The sequence below is a fragment of the Scardinius erythrophthalmus genome (genome assembly GCF_964197995.2).
Source record: "Scardinius erythrophthalmus genome assembly, chromosome: 1".
Taxonomy (NCBI): domain Eukaryota; kingdom Metazoa; phylum Chordata; class Actinopteri; order Cypriniformes; family Leuciscidae; genus Scardinius; species Scardinius erythrophthalmus.
Genome location: NC_138221.1, coordinates 58,421,463 through 58,448,665, shown reverse-complemented (window position 1 = coordinate 58,448,665; position 27,203 = coordinate 58,421,463). Strand labels below are relative to the sequence as shown.

Below are 27,203 nucleotides of genomic sequence, written 5' to 3'. Positions count from 1 at the left end.
TCTCAAATGTTGGTTTGATCGTTCTGAAATGCCTGAGCCAAAGTCTGTCATGGTTTAGTTCTCTCCCAGAAGCGTCTCACATGATTGCGTTGCCAAACATCAGGCATGTGAATGCAAGATAACACGACCGTGTTTGTTGGGTTTCCTCTGCGTGCTCTGAGACGCAAGTCATTCATGACAGAGGAAAACAAGAGCCTCCGTTTCTTCCCCCGACTGCAGCAACTTCCATTTTAATACAGATATTTTGTGCCAATTTCCCAGGAAGTGACAATTTTGCTCTTGAACACATGGAATGGAAACACTGCTTTATTTGTGAACGTTTTATGCGACATTCCAATTTTGCACGTAAATAACGATGCTTTGATTCCAGCACTGCACAGCAAATTCATTTACTGCGAGAGAAGCGTTCATACTTGATGAAATAGCTGGAGAGAAAGCATAGTTGATTGTGATTCAGGTGGCCGAATCTCACATTTAAGTCCAGTCACATTTCAGCCCAAAGAAATTGAGTAAGAAATGACACTAGTGTTCAAATTTGGGGTCAGTAAGATTATTGTTTTAAAATAAATTAACACTTTTATTCAACAATGATGCATTAAATTGATCAAAAGTAAAAGAAAAGACATTTATGTTGTAACAAAATTTGTCCTTTTGAACCTCATATTAATCAAATAATCCAAAACAAAAAATGCATTAACAAAAAATATTGTGCAGAACAACTGTTCAACACTGATAATAATCAGAAATATTTCTTGACATGTTCATCAAATTCACCCAGGTAATGTAAGCCAATCTGATAAAGGTTAACCATAAATTCACACAATAAATAAATAAAAAGCAACAGCATAAAATTGTTGCCATGTCAGATTTATTGCTTGGAAATACATCAGTCAAGTGAGGTGATATGTATCTGCTACATGCAAATGAATCAAGTCATTTCTGAAGAATGAGTCGAGGCTGTTATATTTGCCTCAGGATAAAGGCACAGAACGTTAATTCACATCGTGGCTTCTCACCACAGACAAAAAGTCTCTTTGGACTTCTAGGTTGTAGTACTTGCTAAGTGTTTGCATTCCTATACATTTGCACAATTTTCTGCATTCATGTGTATGAACAATAAAATATATTTTTTTAATTTATGATTATTAAAATAGAGCGACTTTACTTGATATAAATACAACACTACAGTGTCTCAATTTACTGCAGTTATTTCATACAATAATATATATTAAGACTTGCTGTATATGTATAAACTAGCAAAATACTGATTTATATTTGTAAAAAAAAAAAAAATCTTGATATTTTCAGTGGTGTGTTTTCCTGCTATAGGATGAAAGGTAGGATTGGGGAGCGCAGTGTGGGATACTCTTTGAACTCCTTCAGGTAGCTGCGATGCTTTCCTTTGGCCCAAATTGTCATCTGTATGAATCCCACCGCAGTGAAGAACAACACGGGCACACACTGGGTCATCAGTGTGAATCCAATCCAGGAGCCCAGCTACAGAAGGACAGAAACCACAGCTTCAGCCTCAGGGACTGTTATGAACTCTGTGACCAGTAGAGGTCAGCATTTCATTATTTGTAATGTGCCGTTCACACGGCAGGACACGTTCTTGTCAAGGTGGTCTATAATATTAGTGCAGGGATGATGTATTTTTGTCTGACAAAACCTAAAAGGAGTTGCATTTTAGCACTTTTGACTGAATCAAACCGAAATTGTTTATTTATTGATTTATTTTTGTATTGGGTTTTTGGTTAAATGCATGAAATGAGGTCTGTGGAGATTTTTCACATTTTTCCCGCCCTTTTTTCAGCGCTGCGCTCATTGTGTTCTGTCGAAAGTAATGAAGGTAAGATGTTACAGATTTATGAATGAACCCCGTTTTAAAATCTTCCCAGTCTACTGACATTGTTATGACATCCGCTTCAAACATAAGAATGCTCATGATAACTTTCGAAGTCTACAATAAATAAATCCTCTTCACCAGCTAATTACTCCTTGACTGCACTGCCATTTTATAGCTACAGAGCTACAGCAAAAACGGTTCATAGACAAAAATCTAAAGATGGCTGTGTTCTTGTTTGTTGCATAAGGTCTTTACAGAGGTTGACTGGGCCATTAAACGTCATCAGCCCGAATGGTAAATTCATCTACTCACTACACTTGGATGTTTAAGTCGTTTCAACTTAAATTACATTAAACTGACTTAAAAAAATAGTTGAATCTTGTTTAACTTGTTTAAAAAAATGCTTAACAAGCAATGTAAAAACATATGTTGTCATAACTTATTGATCATATATTTTCTTACAGTGTAGTGTGCTTTTACAGCCTCATTGTGTTTATAATCGCGCACTTGCGAACTACTCTAATTCACACTTTCAGGGAAAATGTTTTAAAATAAAGACTGAAAGAGTTGTCGAAGCTTAGGGATGGTGATGTTGAAGTCACGTGACCATGGTGTAGTTCGTTTATATAGCAACAGTGAGGTTCTGGAAGTAAAAACTCGAAAATAGATTTTTTTTTTTTTACTATAACTTCGTTAAATCCAGCAGTCCCGGCTCCAGGACAAACTACTTGGGGGGGCTTTTACAATTTTTAGGTGGGCTTGCGTGACGAGGGGGGGGGGGGGGGGGGGGGGGGTTAATAAGACGTGCGCGAAATGTGATTGGAAATATTTCGTGGGGATATCGCGGCGAAATGTGATTGTTGTCCATCATTCTGCGCAATTGTTGAACAAGAAAAACGTCACGTCGCAACATTTGACATATTTGCATTTTAAACTATGAAGGCGAGCACTTTGAGCGAAGGTGAGTTATGTCGGTGGAGAAGTACTATCAAATCCCATTCAATTTTTCACTATAGAAAGTGAAACTAAAAACTGACCGATGAGAGCTGAATCTACTTAACATGTGCTGATAACGTATAGGCCTAACCTTAATTTATTTTCTTAATATTTCTCTTGTGGCCCATGGTGAAAAAAATGAGAATTATTTCATGTTAAACACGTTGTTTTTTTAAATGAGGACTTATAACATCTTCATCGCTGCGCGTCGGTTATGCAGTGATGCGCTATGAGATTATTGCGGGGCTAATTAATTGTAGCCTAATATTGATTTGATAATAAAAGTAGCCTAATAATTGTAACAGACCTTATGTTTGATTTTGTATATGCACATTAATTCTGGATGTGCTGGCGCTCGTTCTATGTGTGCAATGCATTTTAACCTCGGGGCTAGTAGATAGGCAATTAAGGTCAGCCTAAAGTAAAGAACATTTCAGGCAGTTCTCGTTTATTGTTATCTTATTCATAAAGTGTTTAGGCGAACCCTGCACGAACGCTCAGTCACATAATCATCATTCAGATCACCGCAAGGGGGGCTTGAGATCATCTTAGGGGGGGCTAAGCCCCCCCAAGCCCCCCCTTGACGCCGGGCCTGAAATCCAGGCATACTGGTTGTTAATCAATTATATTTGCTTCTGTTGAAGACGTCAGCCTGCATTATTTCAACTTTAATAGCAGAACTTATAAAGGGAAAACTACATTACCCATGATGCTGTACAGAAAATTCCACCAATCAGAGTCACGGCAAGCAAAACGTGTCAAAAGAGCTCTTAAACTCTGCCCACTCCCATGAAGCACCACGAATAACATAATCGAGTCAGTGTCCCTACGCCAGGTTTGTGCAACAAAATTAGCCCTATTGCTAAAAGTAGCTCAACTCCGCGTGAAAAATGCAGACTTGGCAACACTGCCCTATGCTTTCAAAGTACTTAAATATTTATGTATATATGCATATTTTGCAATAAACTTTAAATATATTGTTTTTATACATATAATCGACATTTGTAAATGAGTAGTTTTATATTTCCCAGTAATTTTCAATTTAATTATGGCATTTGCAATGCTTCATGGGAAGCCGTTAAGTTCACAGTCTTAAACATTTGTATTTTTGTCTGATTTTCAAATACGTTTTTGCTTCAAATCAAAGACTGTAGTGTTGTTATTCACATCGTAGCTGATTGTCTTGGTTCATGGCTTATAATGCTTTAACAAATTTTTTTTTTTTATTCCCGTATGTGGAAAAAGAATGGAAAAAATACGCAGCTGAAAAAGTGGGCGGGCACTAATGCACTCTAGCCTGCGTTTCGCTTTTTACTTCTGGCGACTGCATTTAGGCTTCAAAATTCATAGAAGTTGTGCTCAGTTGTGAATATTATCGTGATGACTGAAACGTGTAAGGATCATAAACTTATATTGGGTTTTTGTCAAGGGAACCAGGGAGATGCTTAACTTACAGGTTGATCTACAAAAACAGATCATCACTGCCACTCACACCGCAGTCACTCATGGGTCTCACCTCATATGTGTAGTTTGGGCATGAAACAAGTGCAAATATCCATGTAAAAGGATTCTTGGTTGGATAAGGAATCTTCTTAACCTTCGTGCCTTTATAAAAAAAACAAAAAAAAAAACAATTGAATGCATTATATTAACAAAACCATAGAGGCTGACTTTGGATTTGTGATTTATTCTGTAGTTTTTACCAGATAGTTTGAGATTACGCAGAGCCATGTGAATCGACAAGCTGCCCAGTTGACAGAACTGCAAAAAGCACAAATCAGTAACTGAAGAACGCTGATAAGACAGATACACAACACATTACAGAAAGAGGCAGTGCAGTGGAATGTGCTTACTAGAAAGATTCCCAGCGCTGCCTTCACCTGCTTCTCCCCATAATCTGCATGTAAACAGACTGACTTTAAAGACAGCAGTTCAGAGTACAGTAATAATCTGAATGACAAAGAGCAGAGCTGAGTGATGTGTTACATACATGGCGGCGTGTAGAGAGGGTGATTGATGTAATAAGCCATCCATGCAGCAGAGCACCAGTAATAGGAGCCGTTCTGTTGAAGAAACAATTGTTTAAAAAAGACTCCCTGTTTAAAAAAAAAAAGTTTTATTGATATTCATTTAAATTACTGGGATTATTTTTTTATTTTACTCAGATCCGGCCCACATCTGGGCCATGTGGAATCCACGTATACCAGATGTGGGCCGACACTATGTTGCTGTCTGGGATGTGGATGGAGCAGGGTTGAAAGCTAAACTTTGAAGGACTGTTGCCCTGCAGGAACTGAGTATATGGGTAACTAAAGACGGGTAACAACACTGTCAAAACGATCCCCATTCAATGACTAAAAGCGTTGTATTATTCGTGCCAGGCCAGTAGTTGGCGATGTCATTTTGTGAAGAAACACTATGTGCCTATAGACTGAACACGTAATACATATGCGATTGACGCCACCATTTTCACAAATGTTTTTGTAGTTTACATGATGATAACGGTATCGGTTTCAAAAACCTGCACTCTGAAACCCGTTTTCACAAGTTTGCGTTTTCAGGCCCCCAAAACACTGTTTTCGTTTCATGCAAGCGTTCCCTAAAACTATAATTTCGTTGTTTATGTAACACCCTGACCTAGACTAGGGACTGTAACGATTGGGGATCAATTTAGACCCCAGAAAACTGTTTGTTTTTCAGTGCATTTTTCTTTCCTGTGCTGGTGCATTTTCTAATTAAACAGGAAGTTTACAATGATTTGCATTTGATTTTGCTACAAGTGCAGGATGAGTCATCAATATTCTTGGTTTGTTTTCCTCAGAGTGAAGTTCTGTGTATGTCTGCTTAAAGTTTATCTGTCACATTTTGGAGTACACTGGCAAATAGATGAACTCAAATTTCAAGTCATTTTGATTTTATGTGGTCTTTAAACTGAGCATGCTAAAAACATGCATCTGTCTTCTTGGAATTAAATAAGGAAACAGTCTGTAGAAATATATTCGTATATCGATCGTACCGACCCCAAACTTCAAAATGATAGTGTATGTAAATATAAATAACACTGAAATACACACACACACACACACGCACACACACACAAGTGTGATGCATCCTCACTTTGAAAATGTTGCGCATCGGCATGGTGCCATGGGAGAAGCGGTGGACAAACAACGTCTCCAAGATTCGCTTCCCATAGTGGAAGGAGTGACACATACAGGCTATACTGTGGAAAACAGACAGAAATTAGGTTTATTCTTGAGAGACATAAATCAAATGCTTCTCAACCTAATTCCCAAAATACACTTGTGGTTCAGTATGGTTGACCAGTAGGTCAACTGTTAGAAGATACTGTTCCCACTGTCCATGGCCTGAATCCAGCAGTAAAATCACATCTGAGGGCAGTGGGCTTCATGATACTTACTGCACAACCAAATGCTTACTGGCGGTGAACTCATACTTGGGAGTGTAGATCAAAGGGAGTCGAAAATAAAACAGCAGGTATATGACAAGTGGTCCAATGCACTCGATTAGGAACACCTGCAATCACACAATGATAAAATCAACATAAAACAGTGGACACCCATTTTAATTCTGTAATGGGAAGTATGTGAAACGACATTCAGAAGGAAAAATGTGGATCGGGAGGATTTGTTTCATGGATGTTATTAAAGGTTCTTCATGGAACCACAGATGCCAATAAAGAATTTTTATTTTTAAGAGTGTATCGTGCAATGAATTTGACATAATAAGACAAGGACATGCAATTAGAAAGTAAACATAACCCTAAACTGTAAAAAAAGAACATAAAAAAAATAGACTGCCTATAGAGTCAGACTATATATATATACAACAAGTTAGTTCTGGATCTTGAATCTGATTGGCTGAGAGCCTTTTCCAGCCATGCAAATTTCTACTAATATCACACGGAAACCGTTTCACAATTTGTATCACTCCGCTAGTTTCTGCCAGATACTGGCAGCATTTCTCACAGCAAGTGTCAATGGCAGAGGAGCAAACCCACTATATTTTTTACAAATACAACCTTTATTGTGTCACACAGAGTTTTTTTAAGGTGAGAATTTAGTTGTTTAGACCCTAAATATGTGATTTATATTTAAACAAAGCACTTATTTGAAAATTTGCTTTGAAGTTTTCGGAGATGTGTAAGCTCCGGGCCGTCAGCGTCGGTCCAGCGCTCATGTCCCTGCCAAGAACATCTTTATATTAGCCAGTCCTTCAGGAATTTGCCGCTGGCTTAGACGCTTTCCTGGGTCAACAAATTTTGTTGATCCTGGAACAACATTCCTGTCTGAAAATTTAATCCTGACCATATCCCTACCCCTAAACCTAACCCTATCCATAAGTTATCCCTGAAATCAGAGGGAAATGATGGTGAATAACACTGTTGTAGAAGCACCTAACCCTGGTTGTAAGCCTAAACTTGACATAAACTGTAAAGTTGTCCCTTAAATCTGATTGATTAATTGGAATGTTGTTCCAGGATCAACAAAGATGTTGATCCAGGAGCATGTACTTGGTGAAATTACATACAAGATAAGAATAAAACCCAAGAATAAACAGTTGTATCAATGAAAAACCATGTGAGCTATCACCGATAATTCTGGGAATGTCAATTTATGTGTTTTACTGTAAATTATAATAAGTTGTTCTTTTTCACTTACAAAAAAACGTACATTTAACAGTGTTTTACAGTAAAATGGCATCTAATGTGAAATGCCCTATTAGATCTATTACAGTTTTTCACTGTATCGACTTATTACAGTGTATGCCTCCCATGTGCTGACATCATCCTGCCCCGTATGAGTCAGGACAAGGGTAGGCTACACGTGCAGAAGGTGAACGGGAGGCGAACGGGATCAACACCTGCAGAGAAACGGTGTCAGAGAGATTACATGTTCTAAGAAACAGGATTGAATACTGGGGAGGTGAGAGAAAACTGAACCAGGGGATTGTGCACATACTTTACAACCACTGAGCAGACTTTTACATGAGCTGGACAGATACAAACAAACCTTTCACCTTCTAACATGCCAGGGAAAGATTAGACAAAGATCATAATACTGAATCTAAATTCTGATTGGATGAGCCACGTTCAAAGCCATTGTAAAATGCTAATTGTGCAGCTTTGAACGCACATTATTAATGTTCCTCTTCCATGTTTTAAAGCCTCTATGACTTTCTGTGGTACACAAAATAAGTTATTAAGCAGAATGTTCAAGCTGCTTGAAGATATTCAGTAAATTCAGTTCCTCACACAATGAACAATTTTGTTGCTAAGAAGAACTTTTAAATTAAAATTAAAATGAAATTGTTTTCCTCAATTTCCGAGTATGAGCTCCATATTCTCCTATAACTATAACATATTATATGAGCCAATGAATCCTGATGTGTCAAATATGATACTCAACAAAACAAGACTTTTTTGTAATATTTTGTCTAAAGGTTTATTAAACTTTTTATTTCATATGCCAGGATTTACAGGGTTAATACTGTCACTCCTATTTTTTTTTTTTTTTTTTAAATAAAACAGTTTGAAAATGAGCTTCTGTCAGGATATGTTCGGAATGGAATAGTTTGAATCACCTTGTTTTCTTTTGTTCTGTTCCTGTTTCCTTTGTTTTGCTATGTTCCTCTCTTCTTTGTTGCCATGGTTACCAATTATGTTGCACACCTGTTTCATTATTTGTCCATATCTTGTGTATTTAAGCCCTGAGTTAAGTTCTGTCTGAGCCCAAGCCAGTCGCAGAGTCTGACCAGGTGCAAAAGCCGGCACCAATGTCCGTCTCTGTGGGAATTTTAGTGGAGATTGAGATTGAGTGTTTTCTGCAACAGATGAGTGTTTGCTGTGTCCGGTCTCTACAGAAATATATGACTCTATTGACAATGTCAGTTCCCTAAGATTCCAGTCTCCGCTGGTTCCGCCCAGTCTCTTGTCTGCTTTGTTGCCGCTGGTTCCGCCCAGCCTCCCGCTCCCTCCTATTCTGCCAACTTCCTCCAGCTCCTCACCTTCGTCTCTGCTTGCTCCCTTCAGCAACTCGGCTCTGCCTTTGGTGGCTCTGCCATGCTCCTTGGCTCCACCTTGGTCTTCCCTTTCTCCAGCTCTGCCTTGGTGTAAGGATACCCTGGCTCCAACTCAGGCCTCCAAGCACAAAACTCCACATCAGCCTGCTGACCCATTGGCTCCACCCCTCCTCAACTCCACTGTAGACTGTCATCCCACTGGCTCTGGTGGGCTCCCTTGTCCATCCGGACAGACATCACCTGGTTTCACCACGGGCTTCTAGGCTTTCAGCTGCGCCTCAGCCTTTCACTCTTTTGGCTCCACCAGCCTTTGCCTTCCCTCTGGCTCCACCATTGTCCTCTGTCGCTCTGGCTCCACCACGGTCTTCCGAGTCCCCATCTCTGCCTTGGACCCACACGCCGTCGGTTCTGCCTTGGCCATCCAGACCAGCGGTGTCCCCCTGTGTCTTTGGCTCTTTGGCTCCACCCTAATCTCCATCTATGTCGGCAGTCCCCTTGGTTCCACCCGGATTCACCACTGAGGCTCTTATTCCATCAGTTGCGTTTTGAGCATTTGTCCTTATGACTTGGATCTGGGTCGCTCTCTGGCTTTGTCCTCATGGCTCTGATATAAGTCGCTCCCTGGCTTCTCCCTCCATCATCTCCATGGCTCCTCCCTGTTTTTCTCCCTCCTCCCACCACTACAATGTAGTTTATGTTTACGGTGCCAAGGGGAGCCTTACGGGAGGTGGGAGTTACATCAGCTTGGTTCTGTTTTATGGACTTTTAGTCCACCGTGTTTTCCTGTTTTCAGTTCCTGTTTCCTTTGTTCCCCACGGTCGCAGACTTCATTTGTTGCCATGCTTACAAATTATGTTGCACACCTACTTCTTGTTGAGTTTGTTATTACCTTGTGTATTTAAGCCCTGAGTTTAGTTCTGTCGATTGTCCTGTATTATCTGCGAGTTGAAGCCAATGCTGTTATATTTTTGTTCTCCTGCCATTCCTGTTTTGGATTATCTTAGTTTTGTTTATCAATAAAGTTATTTATGGCTGATATTAAGATTTACCTCTCCCTGCTCCTTCGTCTGCCTAACTCAACCTGACAGCAACATTGTCATTACAGCAGAAATACCAAAATATTTTCTGGGGCCTTTGAATATTGTCTTGGAGTCCAAACAGGTTGAGAATGAGAAACACTGATGTATGTGATTGTGTTTCAGTTGTTGTTTGTGTGTTAGTCAGAACACTCACAGTTCCCCAGGTCATCTGGGATCCCAGGTCTTTAAAGTAGAAGGTTGCAGTGGTTCCTACAGGGAGCTCCTGCAGGATATCCTCATCTCTTAAGGGTTTTCCTTCTAAAACAATAAGCACATTTCTTTAAGAGATCAACCATTAACTTATATTTTAACATATGAATATACTGAGATAATGTGGGTGTCACTCCTGTAAATAAGTGAACTGTGTGTGAATGTAACTAAATTTTGATTACTCAAATACAGGACTGACAACTGTATTCTGCTGCCATGTAAAAGTGACCTATGTAATCTGTTCTCTTCTTCACACTGATGTAGTCCATCCCATTAACTATGAACATGATGATCCTATACCCTGATAGCACACAAACATCTTAGAGACGTCTATTTGATGTCTGCATTTTAAGATGTTTATCAGATGTATTTACACTGCACTTTATTACACTTTTTATCATAATAAACACTACTTTTTTATATTCATTTTGAACACTACTGAAAACTATTAAACATTTTTCGTGAAATGTTTTCAAATAAAATAATAAATGTTACGATGCATGCCACTTGTTTTGATATTGTTATATAATGAAACGTAAATTTGTTACCAATTTCAGTTGCAGGCTAATTCACACATTTTGGCGTTTAAGTAGGCCTAATTTAAAGTGTCCAAATACATTTTAAACAACCGTTATAAAGCAGATGTACTCACTTGGGTCCAGGCATAAAGCCTGTCTGGCAGGATACCATTGTGGATCTGTGGAAGTTAAAGCCTGACATGTAAGACTTTTGCTCAACCATTATTTCAATGTCATCAACTTATCAGTAGAAAGCTATTTAAAGAAAGGCTTTGCGTTTTCATAGCTTCTTTAGCACAGAGCACAACTTACTTGATTTGTGGAACAGAGACTTAATGTCCAAAACAGTGGCTGTTGGCTCTACCTGCAGAAAGATAGACATGCTGCTAAATATATAGGACATAATAACAGCAACATTCTGTTTTTCAATTATCAAGCATATGTATATATATATAAATATATTGTTAACTACTGCAATTTTCCTCCTCACGCAGTCATAAATCAGGTTTACTCTATTCTCGACATGCATGTCTAAGCAATGGATCTCACATAGGAATCTCTGGAAGCTCGGAGGACATGATCATGTTCCAAAAGCAACATGACTAATGCAAAATCTGACCGATAGTGACCACCTTATTACTACAAAGTTACAGCATGAGCATTAGTTGTGCTCTAATTACTGTTGGCTGTAGCAATCTGGCATTAATAACAGCTGATGATTGCAGATGATTTCTTTACTTCTCTGACTGTATTATGTTCAGCCTGAGAGTCGCAATCTAAACACAATCCTATTTTTAAATAAATGCAACAACGACACAACAGTCCTGACACTGTTTGCAAGTAACTGTCTGTCCTTTGTATGGTATTAAGGCTTTTATAACCCCACTTCAAAAAGCACATACCTTATCCAGGAGCAGTAGTTTTTCCCGGGTTTTGATATTTAGTATCTCCACCTCAAAGTAAACAATTCGTCTCGCTTTTTTCGGAGGTTTTGGCCTGGGTTTAGAGGGAGCAGGAGTTGCTGCACCATCACTCTTTCCTGATTTTGCCTCTAAAGCTAACGTATCCATGACACCTCCTCAAACTTTCTGCACGCTGAATCCTGTGTTTAGTCCGTAGTTCAAAGGTCTGTCACATCCCACATATCACTCATAAGTCCTCAAGTTCTTCATAATAAATCCAAAACTCAACTCAAGTTCCTCACCGTTGAATGAATGCAGAGGAGTGACAGAGAACGAGTGCAGTGTGATTGAAATATCTCCCACCTCTTAACACCTGAGGGGTGACCATCACAACCACTCCTCTGAAGACGAAATATGAGAGTCCCAAGACATAATCCATGGATTTTCATGAAGCTAAATTTGAAAGCAGGAAGCCCCGTGACCTTGTGGGACTCAGGCCAGTTCAGTAGGACATGGTCCGTACCTACACAGCGCCTACTCTAGGGTTAGGCTAGTGTGCATCTCTACAGGATATTAATACATTTGCATTGCAAGCAGTGTCATGCAATGAATCTATTTGAGTTTGTCCATGGCCACACCAGAGATTGGACTTGGCTTCAGTAAATAAGCCACTTCTCTGGTATCTAGAGGTTCTCACATTAGGTTTGGGCAAGTCACTGCTGTACACAACTCATTTGTGTCTGTCAGCCGTAAGCCGATCAGACAAACATACTGAGAGGCAAAGTTATTTGTAGAATTTTGTTACACAGACGATAAGAGTATCGTTTTCAAAAACTTGCACTTTGAAACCAGATTTCAAAAGTTTGCGTTTTAAAAATTGGAACGGTGGATATTAAAATGCAAAGAAAAGTAATTTTTTAGGAAATATATTCATTAAGAAAGGTCTGAAATCAGTTTGCAAGGCATTGTACACTACTCAGATGAAATGAAATGATGTCTCTCTCAGATAAGTTTAGCCATGTGTGCAGACAGCCTATATTTGTTTGCCTACTTTAACTGCTGCTTGGATGATCACGGTGTGCTGACAGCGCACACATGGAATCAAACAAGAGCTCAGATTACGTTTAACTACAACATGTTGCTTTGCAGTTTTACTGTGTACTTGTCTAGACATGAGATGAGAAAAATTGTATACCACTCTTGGTCTGTTTCCACATTTCAAAGCTGATTTAGAAAATATACATTTTCAGAACAACCTGTTATGACACCTCATTTCAGTGTATAGTCTAACGCAGCATCTGTCATGCGAGCTCTTCGGTGGTTCATACCATGGTGTGGAATCATGGTAGTACCCTGGTATTTTTTGACATACCTTGGAATGCCATTCTCTAGTATAGGCCTATGTATTACTATTTGATACCTTCGCTAAATTGCTCTTTTTGTGTGAGACTGAATTCCAGCTATATGTTTGGAATAGCATGCTAATATAACACAATATAGCCTACTATGTCTGTAGTAGGCCTATACTGTATGTACTGTATGTAGGCCTACTGTGTTTTCTTTATACAAAATATAATATCCATATGATATATATATATACAGTATAGCCTATGTAAACAAACAGAAATTATAAAAAGATTACAACTGGATGTTAATGTAATGTAAAAATTTAATTCATTATTTTACTATACCTTTTTACGTCAACTCCTTTTTACACAAATCACATACAACATAATAAGGCCATGTTTAGCATGAACCTACTATAGCAACCCTTACAACAACAACAAAACACGTTTATTCAAGTGTGCTAATACTTCTTTTAAACTAAAAATAAGAAAGCAAACTTTCAGTCTACCCTTTATACTTAGATGTATATAAAGAAATATTATTTATATAGTACAAATGTATTAGACCACCTCTCATAATAAAGAGAAAACACAAATATTTTAGGAATCTGTCAAAAACTTGTTTAAAACTAACAATTTTATTGTCATTAATTAGGCAAATAACAAACTGAAAACAACTAAATAGTCTTTATCCACACAATAACCAAAAAAAAAAAAAAAAAAACTTGCACCTGTTTGTATGGCGTCCTTTGGCCTTGATTACAGCTTGCATTCTTGCTGGCATTGTTTTTATGTACTTTTCCACAGTCTCTGTTATTGGCTTCCAAATCATTTCAAGTTTTTCCCAAAGACTTGCTTTTGATGAAACATTTGTGCGTTGAATCCACTAAATCCCAAATTAGTTCAATAGGATTCAAGTCCGGACTTTGTCGTGGCCAAATGTGACTAAAGAGCTTACTGGTGGATTAGTCATTACAGAAACATATAGGCTAAAATGATTTTGGTAATCACCAATAACGGTTAGGTTAGGGCAGCTGTGGCACAAACCTTACACGGAGGTCTAATAAATGTGTTAAGCACTGTACTTCTCAGAAATATAGCCTATTTAAAGAAGCCTATACTTGACTTGTAGCCTACAGAAGTATATTTGACCTATACTTGTACTCGAGACATACTTAAAAGTAATTAAGTATTCTAAGTGAAGAGTTTAGATGCAAAAGCCTCTAAGTGCCATCTGAAATTTTCTTCTAGAATGATCATTTTTATCAAGCTTGTATATGTTCAGTAATTTCACTTAAATTTCAATGAAAAATACATATTAAGTGTCATTTAAGTGAAAGTGATTTTAAGCTTTATAAAAATGATCATTCTAGAAGAAAATGTCAGATGGCACTTAGAGGCTTTTGCATCTGAACTCTTACAGTATACTTTGTTTGTAGTTGTGTTTACTCATTTGTATCTGTACTTATTTTGACTGTACTAAAGCATAAAAGTATTATAATATGTTTTCAGAGATGTATATGGCGACAATATGCTACAGCCATTAGTTTTAAATGTGCTTTCCGTGTCGGATGTCTGTTTTTGTTTTGGTCTGTGTGACTCCGTCCACTGCCAATTTACCCAATAGTGTTTCGACACTCTTGGTTGCCAGTTGGCGGAAAACACAGCGTATTGTAGCAATTGAAGCCAGCAAACTGTGTCAGAGATCGCATACTCTACAAGACATAACATTCCTCGACGGCATCCATCTAAAAAGCTCTATGTCCAGAGCAGAGGCATAGTAAAACACGGATAAATCAACTCATCAACTTACAGTGTGTAAGTCTCTCAATTGTCCATTGCGCTCGTTCCTGTTGTGTAACTTCTCAAACTGGCAACCCCGCGTGAGCGTCGAGTCTGGGGAGGAGGGGCGGGAGAAACAACCCTCCAATATTTTGAATTTGGACTGCAGTTCCCATTTCAACCGCTAGATATCAACATTACTTCAAATATTTTTTTCCCACATAGGTTTACATATCTTATAAACTTACATTGTTTTAAATGTATTGATTTATTAGATAATGTTCCTAATTCTGAGTATGTGAATTATTGTGTAGTGTACTTAGGAATTCACTTCAAATCTACTTAGAGTAGCACACTTATTTCAAGTATAAATATTAATGCCTAAATAGGAACATAGTAGTCTCCTCAAAGTGCAAAAATAATATATAAATAGTAAACCATGATGTTATGTTCACTTAAAGAAAACTTACAAGTATATAGCCTACTAGTTGCCGTATAAACAACAAAACCAGCAGTTTACTGAGATACTTCAAAGTGTAGGCCTACTTTCATAAACTAAAAAATGTGCTACAAAATATTTGACTAATATCTATTAGGGTACCTAGCTAGCCTATACGTTCACTTGTAGTATACTTACAGTACAAACGAAAAACTTATTTGCAAACTAGATGTGCTCTCAAAGTTAAGGCTAGGCTACTGTTAAACTTAAATTTTAAAAGTTTACTTAGACTAAAAAGTGGACAAATTTAGTCCCAAGTAGTACTGAAATAGTACACTTATTAAGTAGGCTTACAGCCTACTGTAGTGCATTGATACTAACTACATAAAGTATAGGCTAAAACATACTGGAAATTTACTTAAGTAGGCCTATACCAAATAAAATGAGCTTGGGGTGGGGAAGCTTTTTTTTTATTACTTTTAATCATTCCCAGGCTACGATTTTATATATATATATATATATATATATATATATATATATATATATATATATATATATATATATATATATATAAAAGTTCGGTTTCCACTACTTAAAATGATCATTCGTGATATCAGACATGGTAATTCTTGATAACAGGAATTACATTTCAACTAGTACAAAAACATGAATCTTCATATCAAGGCATCATCACTCACAGAAATCCAGTTCTTGATATATAAAAAAAAAAAAACATTTCCACATTGTTCATATCAAGAATTTTGTGTTTGTATTAGTGGAAATGTATTCCTGATATCAAGAATGATCATTTTAATAGGGAACATTTAATATAGAAAAATATTAAATTAAAAGTCAAATCAGCTTGCCATAACCTTCTTTTTTTACTTGCTGTTTAAAAATAACATGAACTATATCGTGTGTACAGTACAATATTTAGTAATTAGTACGGTAGCATTCATTGCTAGCTGTTGCTGTCCCTCAGTTTGTCAGTTGAGCTTCTAGCCGCTGAAGTCTGTGTGCAGTGAACGCTCCTCTCCACACGAGGCGCTCGTTCGGTCGCAGCATCAGCATCTGCATCTGCAGCGCCAGCGAGCAAGTCGTTTTCTCGGACTTTCTGCGGACGGCGACGTTGACAACTTCACTACAGTGTGTGTGAGCCGGGAACACTGTGTGATATTAAAGTTTTATATCGTCACAAGTTAGGACAGTCTCGGGAAAATGGGCACATATTTCGGGGATGCGGCAGCGGCTGTGTGCGACAAATGAGGATTTGGATAAATAACTTGCAGTTTGACAGTTTGATGAACTCCATCCGCGCGCTTCATGTTCGATAGGACAGGAGGAGGATCGTTTAAAATTAATCAAATCTTTCAATATTTGGAGGATTTCTACATATGGAAACAGGTAGTTGAATGCTAGAGGTGTTTTAGTCCAGTGTTGTGATGGGTAAAGATTATTACAGGGTCCTGGGCATAGAGAAGGGCGCCTCTGATGAAGAGATCAAGAAAGCCTACAGAAAACAAGCTTTAAGATTTCATCCCGACAAAAACAAAGCAGCCGGAGCAGAAGATAAATTCAAAGAGATCGCCGAGGCTTATGATGTCCTGAGCGATTCCAAGAAGAAAGACATCTATGACAGATACGGAGAGGATGGTAAGAGCTGTCATTGTCCCACTATAGGTTATAGGTTGTATATGTAGATAGACAGATAGTCCTTACAAAGTACTGTGATCATTTTAGATAGTGACAATATGGTTCTTTGATATATTTGGTAGTAAGTTAAGTTACTGAATTATTACCGTGGTATTTATCCAAAAAAGATACCATGGCATAGATAGATAGATAGATAGATAGATAGATAGATAGATAGATAGATAGATAGATAGATAGATAGATAGATAGATAGATAGGTAGGCAGACGGATGGATGGATAGACAAATATAGACACATACAGATAGATAGATAGATAGATAGATAGATAGATAGATAGATAGATAGATAGATAGACAGATGATAGATAATTAGATGATTTGATCAAATAATGAGATGATCTGACAAATAGATAGATAGATAGATAGATAGATAGATAGATAGATAGATAGATAGATAGGCTATCCCTTAAAAATGTGTTGAATTGTGAAGTTAAATTGACATAAAGTACAGACATACAGTCACACACACACACACACACACTCAGATGCTATTATCTCATGAGGGAAATTGTAGTGCAGCAGCAGTCACAGCATTGTTGTGGAAATTAATAAATCCTAAAAGAAAAAAGTCACAAATGATAATGTTTAGGCCTCTTATTAAAGGTGTTGGTTGTATTTATTGCTGTTTGCTCTGAGATTTGTTTCTGCTTTTCTTTGGTACTCTAAAGGCCCGATATACTCGCACTGAAGTTCTTTGTCGCTCGAGGGTGAAAAGAAGTTTGAAAACACAGAGGAACTGTTTGACTTTTCATTCATTCATGCGCTGCCCTCGGTTTTAGGACTGGGGTTTAACTGAATATTTAGACTAAATATGTGCGCAGTTAGTAAAAGGATGTGGATATGTTTTCACGAGCTCTGCAATCAAGTCTCGTTTATTTATAAAGTGCTTTAATACAGATAGCCTAGCTTTAAAGCAGCTTTCCACCATCACACAAGAAAAAAACTGTCAGTTTTCACTGGTGTTTGACCTAGGGGAACACCAGGACACTAGAAATTAGCCTGAAAAGATTCAGAGCCACAAAGCCGCACCTACCTATTAAGTAATCACTACAGAACAATGGAAGTTCGAAGGTATTTTAAAGTTTCAAACCTTCAAAATGAGCTCCAAACGAACATCGTTTTGGCTAGGGCTGCACGATATTAAAGAAAAATGTGGTATGCAAAAAAAAAAAAAAAAAATGCGATATTTGATAATGCTTAATGCATGATAATGCTTTAAGTGTGTAAAAACATCTGAAAGTGTAATTTTAATGTCAGTGTAAAGCAACAAGGTTTAGGGATTCATGTAGGCCTACGTTAGGTTTATTTAACAACAGAAATTGAATAGGCTAATCAATAATGAATTTAAAATATATAGCCTACTGATTCTTATTAAAGCTACAAAAGTTATTCAGCAAAGAGCAGTGAGTGGTTTTCTAGTTGTCTTTTGTTGTTTGGTTAACCTTAATCATACAGACGGAAGCAGATTTATTAGGCTGCTGTCACTTTAAGAGCTGCACGGATCCAATATATTGTTACCCGCACACTTTCTTTCTCAACTGTTTACTCCACTTAAGACATAACCAACTGTGTTTATGTGAATACTCACCAAGATGGGCATTTTTTTTAATATCATTTGTGTGTATTTGGCCATATAAGCTGTGGAAGAGAACTGAATTCGGGAATTTCGGCACAGGTTTGCGAGGATTTACGCGTAAATTGAATCATTCCCTCAGGTCTCGCGCTTATAAAGCAGGAAATTCCCACAAACATTTATTTACTTTAGCGTGTAGGTTGTGAGTAAATTAATCCATGCAGATTATAAGATTAAATCAGTCATTTAACACTTTCTGCGAGACGTAGGCTAATTTCACAAACAGCGTGAGTGTTCAGCAGTGCTGCGTCTTCTCTCTTTCTCTAAATGCGCTTTCGGGAGTCGGGACAGTTGACTTGCATAATCGGGCCAGTGTTGCATGTAAAGTTTATTATTAATGTCTTTTTAAGTCTTGCCAATTTAAACATTTCAGCGATTTTAAATTATTCAGTACTCGCACGCTCTTCTCTGCACACGTACATAAGCCAACTCACAAACAGCTCACGAATAACAAAACTGAGTTCTTTTTTGCGGTTTACTGGCGAGGATCCTCGGTAACACAGATAGAAAACGCATGTGTAACCGTAAAGTGGATCCGTGCACTAGCTCTTAAAGTGACAGCAGCCTAATATGTGTCTGTCATTAATGTTGATAAAACAGCAAAAGAATGCTTTAATTGTAAGGAATCAGGATTACTAGCCTATGTATTTAATTTATTCAGGACTAAAAGACTATTCAGTGTTATTTTACACTAAATTACTTTATTCAGTTTCTCTTATATTTTTGTACCTGAAAACTAGTGCTACACCTACCCAAAAACTTTTCTCTTTATTTCATTTGTATCTTTATTGTACTGTATTTATTTGTGCTACTTTTTTCAGCAAACATTTAGGTGAGATAAATGATGCTCCCACACACACAGCCAATCCCCCACCCCAAATTAAAAAAGTCCCTCCCTGTTCACCTAAGGGGGGAATCTAAAATCATGCATGTCGCAAACCATTTCTATATATCGTGCAGCCCTCGTTTTGGCCAAATTTAGTTGGAACTGACGTCACACACATTGGTTCTTTGATTTCACTCAAAGTATATCGGGGCCTTAAGTGTGGCATGCATGGACTCAGTGAGCACCCTCAGTAGTGCATACAGTTAAGCTTTAGATTCTTTGAGTGAAGCCTGATGACCTTTGGTGACCGTTTGAGTTTTGTCTGAATGTTGCAAACACAGGAGCATGTAGTGTGGAATCGGCGAGGGACTTTATGAAACCGACTCTGATCTCCAGATTAAGAGTTCAAACAGTACAGTGTGACTGGATCATTCCTGTGAGCTGGTTCTGCTCTTTCTATACACAGAATGCTGTTTTTATATTTCCCTCATTGTTGACTTGCTGTTTCCCACAAACGTCATTTGTTTTTATCCGCAGGGCTCAAAGGACATGCCGGAGGCGGCCCCAACGGCCCCAGCTATACTTTTCATGGTGATCCTCACGCCATGTTTGCAGAGTTCTTTGGTGGCCGTAGCCCGTTTGACCAGTTTTTTGCATCCGCTGGCGGTGTAGATGATGACATGGACATTGACGACCCCTTTGCAGCCTTCGGAATGGGAGGAATGGGCGGATTTCCCAGATCCTTCAAGTCTCGGCCAGGCGGTCCGCACAGGGCCCGAGAAAAGAAGAAAGATCCTCCAGTAGTGCACGAGCTCAAAGTGAGCCTGGAAGAAGTGTTCTCTGGTTGCACCAAGAAGATGAAGATCTCTCGCAAGAGGCTGAACCCGGACGGCCGCACCATGCGCACCGAAGACAAGATCCTCACCGTGGACATCAAACGGGGCTGGAAGGAGGGGACCAAGATTACCTTTCCCAAAGAGGGAGACGAGACGCCGACCAACATTCCCGCCGACATAGTGTTTGTGGTTAAGGACAAGATTCACCCTGTTTTTCGGAGGGATGGCTCTGACATCGTCTACCCTGCAAAGATATCCCTCCGAGAGGTGAGTGTCTAGTGTCTGCTGCTGAGATAAAGTTACCCAACGTCCAGTAATATACACCAGTGAACTTCTGTTAAGCTTATTACAAGTGTTTGAGTACAGTAGAGATTTATTAACCCATCTTTTAAAAGCAGAATTATTTACTAGAATTCCTATCATAAAGTAAATCTTTAATTGGGGGTGGGGGAGGGGGTCTAGTTGCGATATGAGTGCTATTTTTCTTTTACATATTTTTTTTCTTTTACATTTCGAAAACTTTTGGAAACTTCTCTTTTGTGTGTGTGTGTGTGTGTGGAGCAGCATTTACTGTGAATCGAGTCGCTCTGAGACTTTGAAAATACCAGATCATGAGCTGCTCACGTGTAAACACACACAGTGCCGCGCTTTACTCTGAAACATGCAGAACCGCATATATTTGTGGAATTAAATTGCAGCTTTTGCGATTTGATAATCATACCAAGCCATATTGTGATTTTGGTTTTATTTCGATTAATTGTGAAGCCCTGGGATGAATACGGTTCAATTTATTAACATTAGTTTTATACATTAGCCATCATGAACAAAGAATGAGCTGTGACAGCATTTATTAATCTAGGTTAATGTTCATTTCTACACATTATTTACTGTTTCAGGTTGATGTATTGTAAATAAATGAGAACAGTAGATTTAAAAGAAGAGGAGTGAAGGCAGAAGTTAATCTTGTTTCTCTTTGTCTTTTCTTTTCTCCCTCTTTCCTTCACTCTTTCCAGGCTCTATGCGGCTGCACCATCAGCGCTCCCACCTTGGACGGCAGGACTGTCACAGTGACGTCACGTGATGTCATCAAGCCTGGTATGAAGAAGAGGATAGTGGGAGAAGGACTGCCTCTGTCCAAATGTCCTGAAAAGAAAGGAGACATGGTGCTCGAGTTCTTAGTGAAATTTCCGGACAAGTTGGGACCGAGTGCTCGTGAAGCTCTGGTTCAGATCCTACCCCCTTGATCATTGCGACCTCTAGGAGGAGAGAGACTCCCTGATCAGATCCTGTGATCGGGCCCTTTTGATTTCATATAGATTATTGCACCTGAAAGCATCAGTGAGAAATGTACAAATAAGTCAAGTTCAGAGAAACACAATAGAGCTCCAGTGTATTATTTATACCTCCTTGTATCGCAGTGCACTTTTACAAAACACAGTGAAATGTTTCTGAAGTAATTTAGTGACTTTCGCATAATTTGCAGTACCCTGAGAGTAAATGCTCCGTCATCCTCCTGTTCACTTCTTCAGGTTTCTTTCCCCTTGAATTTGTTTATATTTTCTTTTATTAAAAATGTATTCCAATTTTAGACTCTGCGCAGTAAACATTTAAAAAAAAACTCTGAACTTTAGGGTTTTATATATTTTTAAGGACCTCAAATAGTAATTATAAAACTGTGTGTGTGTGTGTGTGTGTGTGTGTGTGTCTGTGTGTGTGTGTCTGTGTGTGTGTGTGTGTGTGTGTGTGTGTGTGTGTGTGTGTGTGTGTGTGTGTGTGTGTGTGTGTGTGTGTGTGTGTGTGTGTGTGTGTGTGTGTGTGTGTGTGTGAGAGATTGTGACTGTGGGTGTGAAGTCCCAATGACGGGGCTGCTGGGAGTTTTGAATTGAGTGGGCCCAATAAATTTACATTGGCTCTCGAGCATTTTCACTGTGCTTCCAGAGCATGTTAATGTGCGGTCACGTTTACCAGCGCTTGGCAGAATTTTCCAGTCATTCCAATAAGAATCCATGCGATTGGGTGTTTCGCATTAGGGCAAATGAGTTCCCCAACCAGATTTCACTCATGTTCATGTTTGGTCAATTTTTCACATGAAATTTCCCTAATGTGACCGTACCTTTAAAGTGTAGTCACATTTACCAAATTTAGGTGTAATTTTGTGGGCAATAGTGACGTATGATGCAGCTCTCTGTTGGTCAATGCCAAAGACAGTAAAAAAAGATAGACACCTTGTCAAAATGCCCCACAAATGACCGTTGACATCTTTCACTGATTACATCATTTGGAGCCAGTGTCTGCATAGTAGTGATAGTGAGGTGAAGCCACGGTATCCAGGTCCCGCCCACACTCACAGACTCAATCGCAAGCACAGCTGTCAATCAATGTCAATGACATTACATCTTGAACACTTGAACAGACATCAGCATGAACTAAGAACTTCCTAAAATTACAGAAACCATTGTAATTGGATGTTTTTTAGTTTGGCTCATGTCCCATTCGATTACATGAAGAGGGTGGGGTTTATGGCCTATACTGCAGCCAGCCACCAGGGGGCGATATAAATGTTTTGGCTTCAGGACGTTTACAGCACACTTGTTCAAGGCAGCGAATTTGCATGACCAAGTTGAACCTGTGGGGAAACCGCAATTGTGTGGATTCCTATTGGAATACCTTGATTTTTTTTTTGTGGCTGTGACCGCACCTTTACACTGCAGATAACACTCACTTTCTCCTCTTAGGAGTGACCCATGATGGGTTACTGTGATCTCCATGTCACCACTGTAATCTTGAGCACTTAATTGTTCCTTTGAAACCATCTCTTCTCTAGTTATTTAAAAAAAAAAAAATGTGTTGCTGTATTTTCGTTTCAGGCTTAAAATGCCTGAATGTAGTGTTAATTATGTACTAATGGGTAATATTTTTCTAGTATTGTGTGAATTGTGTAATTTTTGCGGCTAGTGGTGCAAAAATGACACACTCTACATCTCACTTTCTACATTTGTATTTGCTAACCGGTATTCATTTGTGTGAATTTACAGTTATAAAACACCATAAAACATTAATTACAATTTAAACCACCTGTTGCTCACAATAAATGTAGCTTTAAAATCATATTCGTTCATGGCCCTAGAAACTCAGCATCCGCATATTTTAGAGCCATATATGTATGCTGTTATTTGAACACACTTATTGAGATGATGTACAGTGATGAGATGGTGGTTTTATTGATCAAATTGGATATTGCGTCTTAGAACTGCCATTACCACAAGTCAATTTTTTAAAGAAATAACAGTATTGTGCCAAGACGAGGGCACATATGCACACAGTTTAAAGTACCTCGCACACTATTCCTGCAACATCAGCATGCTATTTGAAATTCACAATGAATAAAGTTAAGGAATATGTGTTTTTCTGTTTAAAAACAACAACTACTTTATATTGCTGTTTTTTAGTGGCATGCCTGACAACCCTTTATCATTTGCGTCAGTGTTTTTATTTCATGCAATTAAAGGCTGTCTTGCTGTCTTGCAAGTGCTGTCTTGTAATAAGTCTGTTACTGGACTGTATATTTTCCATGGTCATGGATAAGTATTTTTGTTAGCTCTAGAAAGGTTACGAGTAAAAATGTTAAAATTATTGGAACATTTTATTATATTTTTTTCCTATAGTTTTCCTCTGCTCTAAATTATTTAAAGGACCTGTTTACACCAAGAACGATGACTATTATCATCCACACTAACGCAAGAAACCACATCCTTTTTATTACACTGAACAAAATTATAAACGCAACCCGTTTTTTCATGAGCTGAACTTTTTCTATGTACACAAAAGGCCTATTTCTCTCACATATTGTTCACAAATCTGTCTAAATCTGTGTTAGTGAGCACTTCTCCTTTGCCGAGATAATCCATCCACCTCACAGGTGTGGCATATCAAGATGCTGATTAGACAGCATGATTATTGCACAGGTGTGCCTTAGGCTGGCCACAATAAAAGGCCCATCTTTAAATACTGATACTATGTCTAGTAGTAGACATAGGTTACTTAAAATTACTAGTAGTAATCCCTCCGCCCAAGTAGCAGTGCTTCGCCTTCTGAGAATATAGTTCCCAGAATGTATACGGTTAGAAGATGGCTGTGTCTCATGTGACCTTGTTATTTGTACACGCTGTGACTATACAAATCACAACATGTCAAGTCAAGTTTATTTATATAGCGCTTTTCACAATACAGATTGTATCAAATCAGCTTCATAGTATTAAATTAAAATAATACATCAATGTTTGTTTCTAGTGGAAAACGTCCACGTTTGGTAATGCTGATCAATTAGTATCGTTGATTGATTTATTAAATTAAATATCCCCAACTGAGCAAGCCAAAGGCAACAGTGGCAAGGAACCGAAAAACTCCATCAGGTGACCTAATGGAACATGTAAATAGGAAAATGTTGGTGTTATTTTGTCACTTATTGGGAGCAGTATGCTAGCTGGAGCCATTTACCTCCAGTCTTTGTGCTAAGCTAGGCTAGCGGTGGGTGCGTCAGACAGAGTTACGGCACGCACGGAGATGAGAAGGGTATGTATGGGCTTATCTAACTCTGGGGGATACGGTGAATAAGCTAAAGTCCCAAAAAATCGGCGTGTTCCTTTATGGAAAACTGGAAAAATAGTCTTTGGGAAATTTTGAGAAGACCCCCATGCAGTGCTGTGTCAGTGCCTTTAAAAGTGGAGGCTGGTGTTTCCGGAAATCTGCGTTCAGGACAGGTCAAGCTAAAGGGCCATTGAAAGAAGCATGTGGCACATCATGTGGGACCTTTTGATTTCTGACTATCACTGACTTAGCAAGTTACAGCATCATGAGAAAACCGACAAGGATCAGAAATGACAGGTTTGTGTCCGAGAGATCCACGTAACCAACATCGGGTCCTTAATGAACGAATAATTGAAAGTATGGGATAGTACAGAGAATAATAAAATATCTAAATTAGAGCATTATCAATATTTATGCTTAGATCCTAATTAGAAACACAATCTAGATGTAATAATCAAGTACAAGTACAAACAAGGTTAATTAATGATACACAGGTGAATTAAAAAAGAACTAATCATAAAACTGATTTAATACAGATAGCCTAGCTTTAAAGCAGCTTTCCACCATCACACAAGAAAAAAACTGTCAGTTTTCACTGGTGTTTGACCTAGGGGAACACCAGGACACTAGAAATTAGCCTGAAAAGATTCAGAGCCACAAAGCCGCACCTACCTATTAAGTAATCACTACAGAACAATGGAAGTTCGAAGGTATTTTAAAGTTTCAAACCTTCAAAATGAGCTCCAAACGAACATCGTTTTGGCTAGGGCTGCACGATATTAAAGAAAAATGTGGTATGCAAAAAAAAAAAAAAAAATGCGATATTTGATAATGCTTAATGCATGATAATGCTTTAAGTGTGTAAAAACATCTGAAAGTGTAATTTTAATGTCAGTGTAAAGCAACAAGGTTTAGGGATTCATGTAGGCCTACGTTAGGTTTATTTAACAACAGAAATTGAATAGGCTAATCAATAATGAATTTAAAATATATAGCCTACTGATTCTTATTAAAGCTACAAAAGTTATTCAGCAAAGAGCAGTGAGTGGTTTTCTAGTTGTCTTTTGTTGTTTGGTTAACCTTAATCATACAGACGGAAGCAGATTTATTAGGCTGCTGTCACTTTAAGAGCTGCACGGATCCAATATATTGTTACCCGCACACTTTCTTTCTCAACTGTTTACTCCACTTAAGACATAACCAACTGTGTTTATGTGAATACTCACCAAGATGGGCATTTTTTTTAATATCATTTGTGTGTATTTGGCCATATAAGCTGTGGAAGAGAACTGAATTCGGGAATTTCGGCACAGGTTTGCGAGGATTTACGCGTAAATTGAATCATTCCCTCAGGTCTCGCGCTTATAAAGCAGGAAATTCCCACAAACATTTATTTACTTTAGCGTGTAGGTTGTGAGTAAATTAATCCATGCAGATTATAAGATTAAATCAGTCATTTAACACTTTCTGCGAGACGTAGGCTAATTTCACAAACAGCGTGAGTGTTCAGCAGTGCTGCGTCTTCTCTCTTTCTCTAAATGCGCTTTCGGGAGTCGGGACAGTTGACTTGCATAATCGGGCCAGTGTTGCATGTAAAGTTTATTATTAATGTCTTTTTAAGTCTTGCCAATTTAAACATTTCAGCGATTTTAAATTATTCAGTACTCGCACGCTCTTCTCTGCACACGTACATAAGCCAACTCACAAACAGCTCACGAATAACAAAACTGAGTTCTTTTTTGCGGTTTACTGGCGAGGATCCTCGGTAACACAGATAGAAAACGCATGTGTAACCGTAAAGTGGATCCGTGCACTAGCTCTTAAAGTGACAGCAGCCTAATATGTGTCTGTCATTAATGTTGATAAAACAGCAAAAGAATGCTTTAATTGTAAGGAATCAGGATTACTAGCCTATGTATTTAATTTATTCAGGACTAAAAGACTATTCAGTGTTATTTTACACTAAATTACTTTATTCAGTTTCTCTTATATTTTTGTACCTGAAAACTAGTGCTACACCTACCCAAAAACTTTTCTCTTTATTTCATTTGTATCTTTATTGTACTGTATTTATTTGTGCTACTTTTTTCAGCAAACATTTAGGTGAGATAAATGATGCTCCCACACACACAGCCAATCCCCCACCCCAAATTAAAAAAGTCCCTCCCTGTTCACCTAAGGGGGGAATCTAAAATCATGCATGTCGCAAACCATTTCTATATATCGTGCAGCCCTCGTTTTGGCCAAATTTAGTTGGAACTGACGTCACACACATTGGTTCTTTGATTTCACTCAAAGTATATCGGGGCCTTAAGTGTGGCATGCATGGACTCAGTGAGCACCCTCAGTAGTGCATACAGTTAAGCTTTAGATTCTTTGAGTGAAGCCTGATGACCTTTGGTGACCGTTTGAGTTTTGTCTGAATGTTGCAAACACAGGAGCATGTAGT

The 27,203-nt window shown here is 38.3% G+C and overlaps 2 protein-coding genes across 2 annotated transcripts; one reads left to right on the top strand and one right to left on the bottom strand.

Moving 5' to 3' along the window:
* Window positions 1-851: 851 nt before the first annotated feature.
* Window positions 852-11,910, bottom strand: tecra (trans-2,3-enoyl-CoA reductase a). Its single transcript, XM_081380599.1, has 11 exons — window positions 11,594-11,910; window positions 11,004-11,055; window positions 10,826-10,870; window positions 10,118-10,221; window positions 6,264-6,379; window positions 5,960-6,065; window positions 4,833-4,905; window positions 4,696-4,739; window positions 4,546-4,603; window positions 4,359-4,447; window positions 852-1,497 (listed from the first exon to the last, which is right to left on the bottom strand). Exons 1-11 carry the CDS (start codon window positions 11,759-11,761, stop codon window positions 1,324-1,326), a joined length of 1,029 nt encoding a protein of 342 aa, XP_081236725.1. The 5' UTR covers window positions 11,762-11,910; the 3' UTR covers window positions 852-1,323.
* Window positions 11,911-16,259: 4,349 nt separating this feature from the next.
* On the top strand, window positions 16,260-23,793 carry LOC308704163 (dnaJ homolog subfamily B member 1-like). The gene is made up of 3 exons (XM_081388277.1): window positions 16,260-16,813; window positions 19,869-20,434; window positions 21,181-23,793. Exons 1-3 carry the CDS (start codon window positions 16,603-16,605, stop codon window positions 21,409-21,411), a joined length of 1,008 nt encoding a protein of 335 aa, XP_081244403.1. The 5' UTR covers window positions 16,260-16,602; the 3' UTR covers window positions 21,412-23,793.
* Window positions 23,794-27,203: the final 3,410 nt, after the last annotated feature.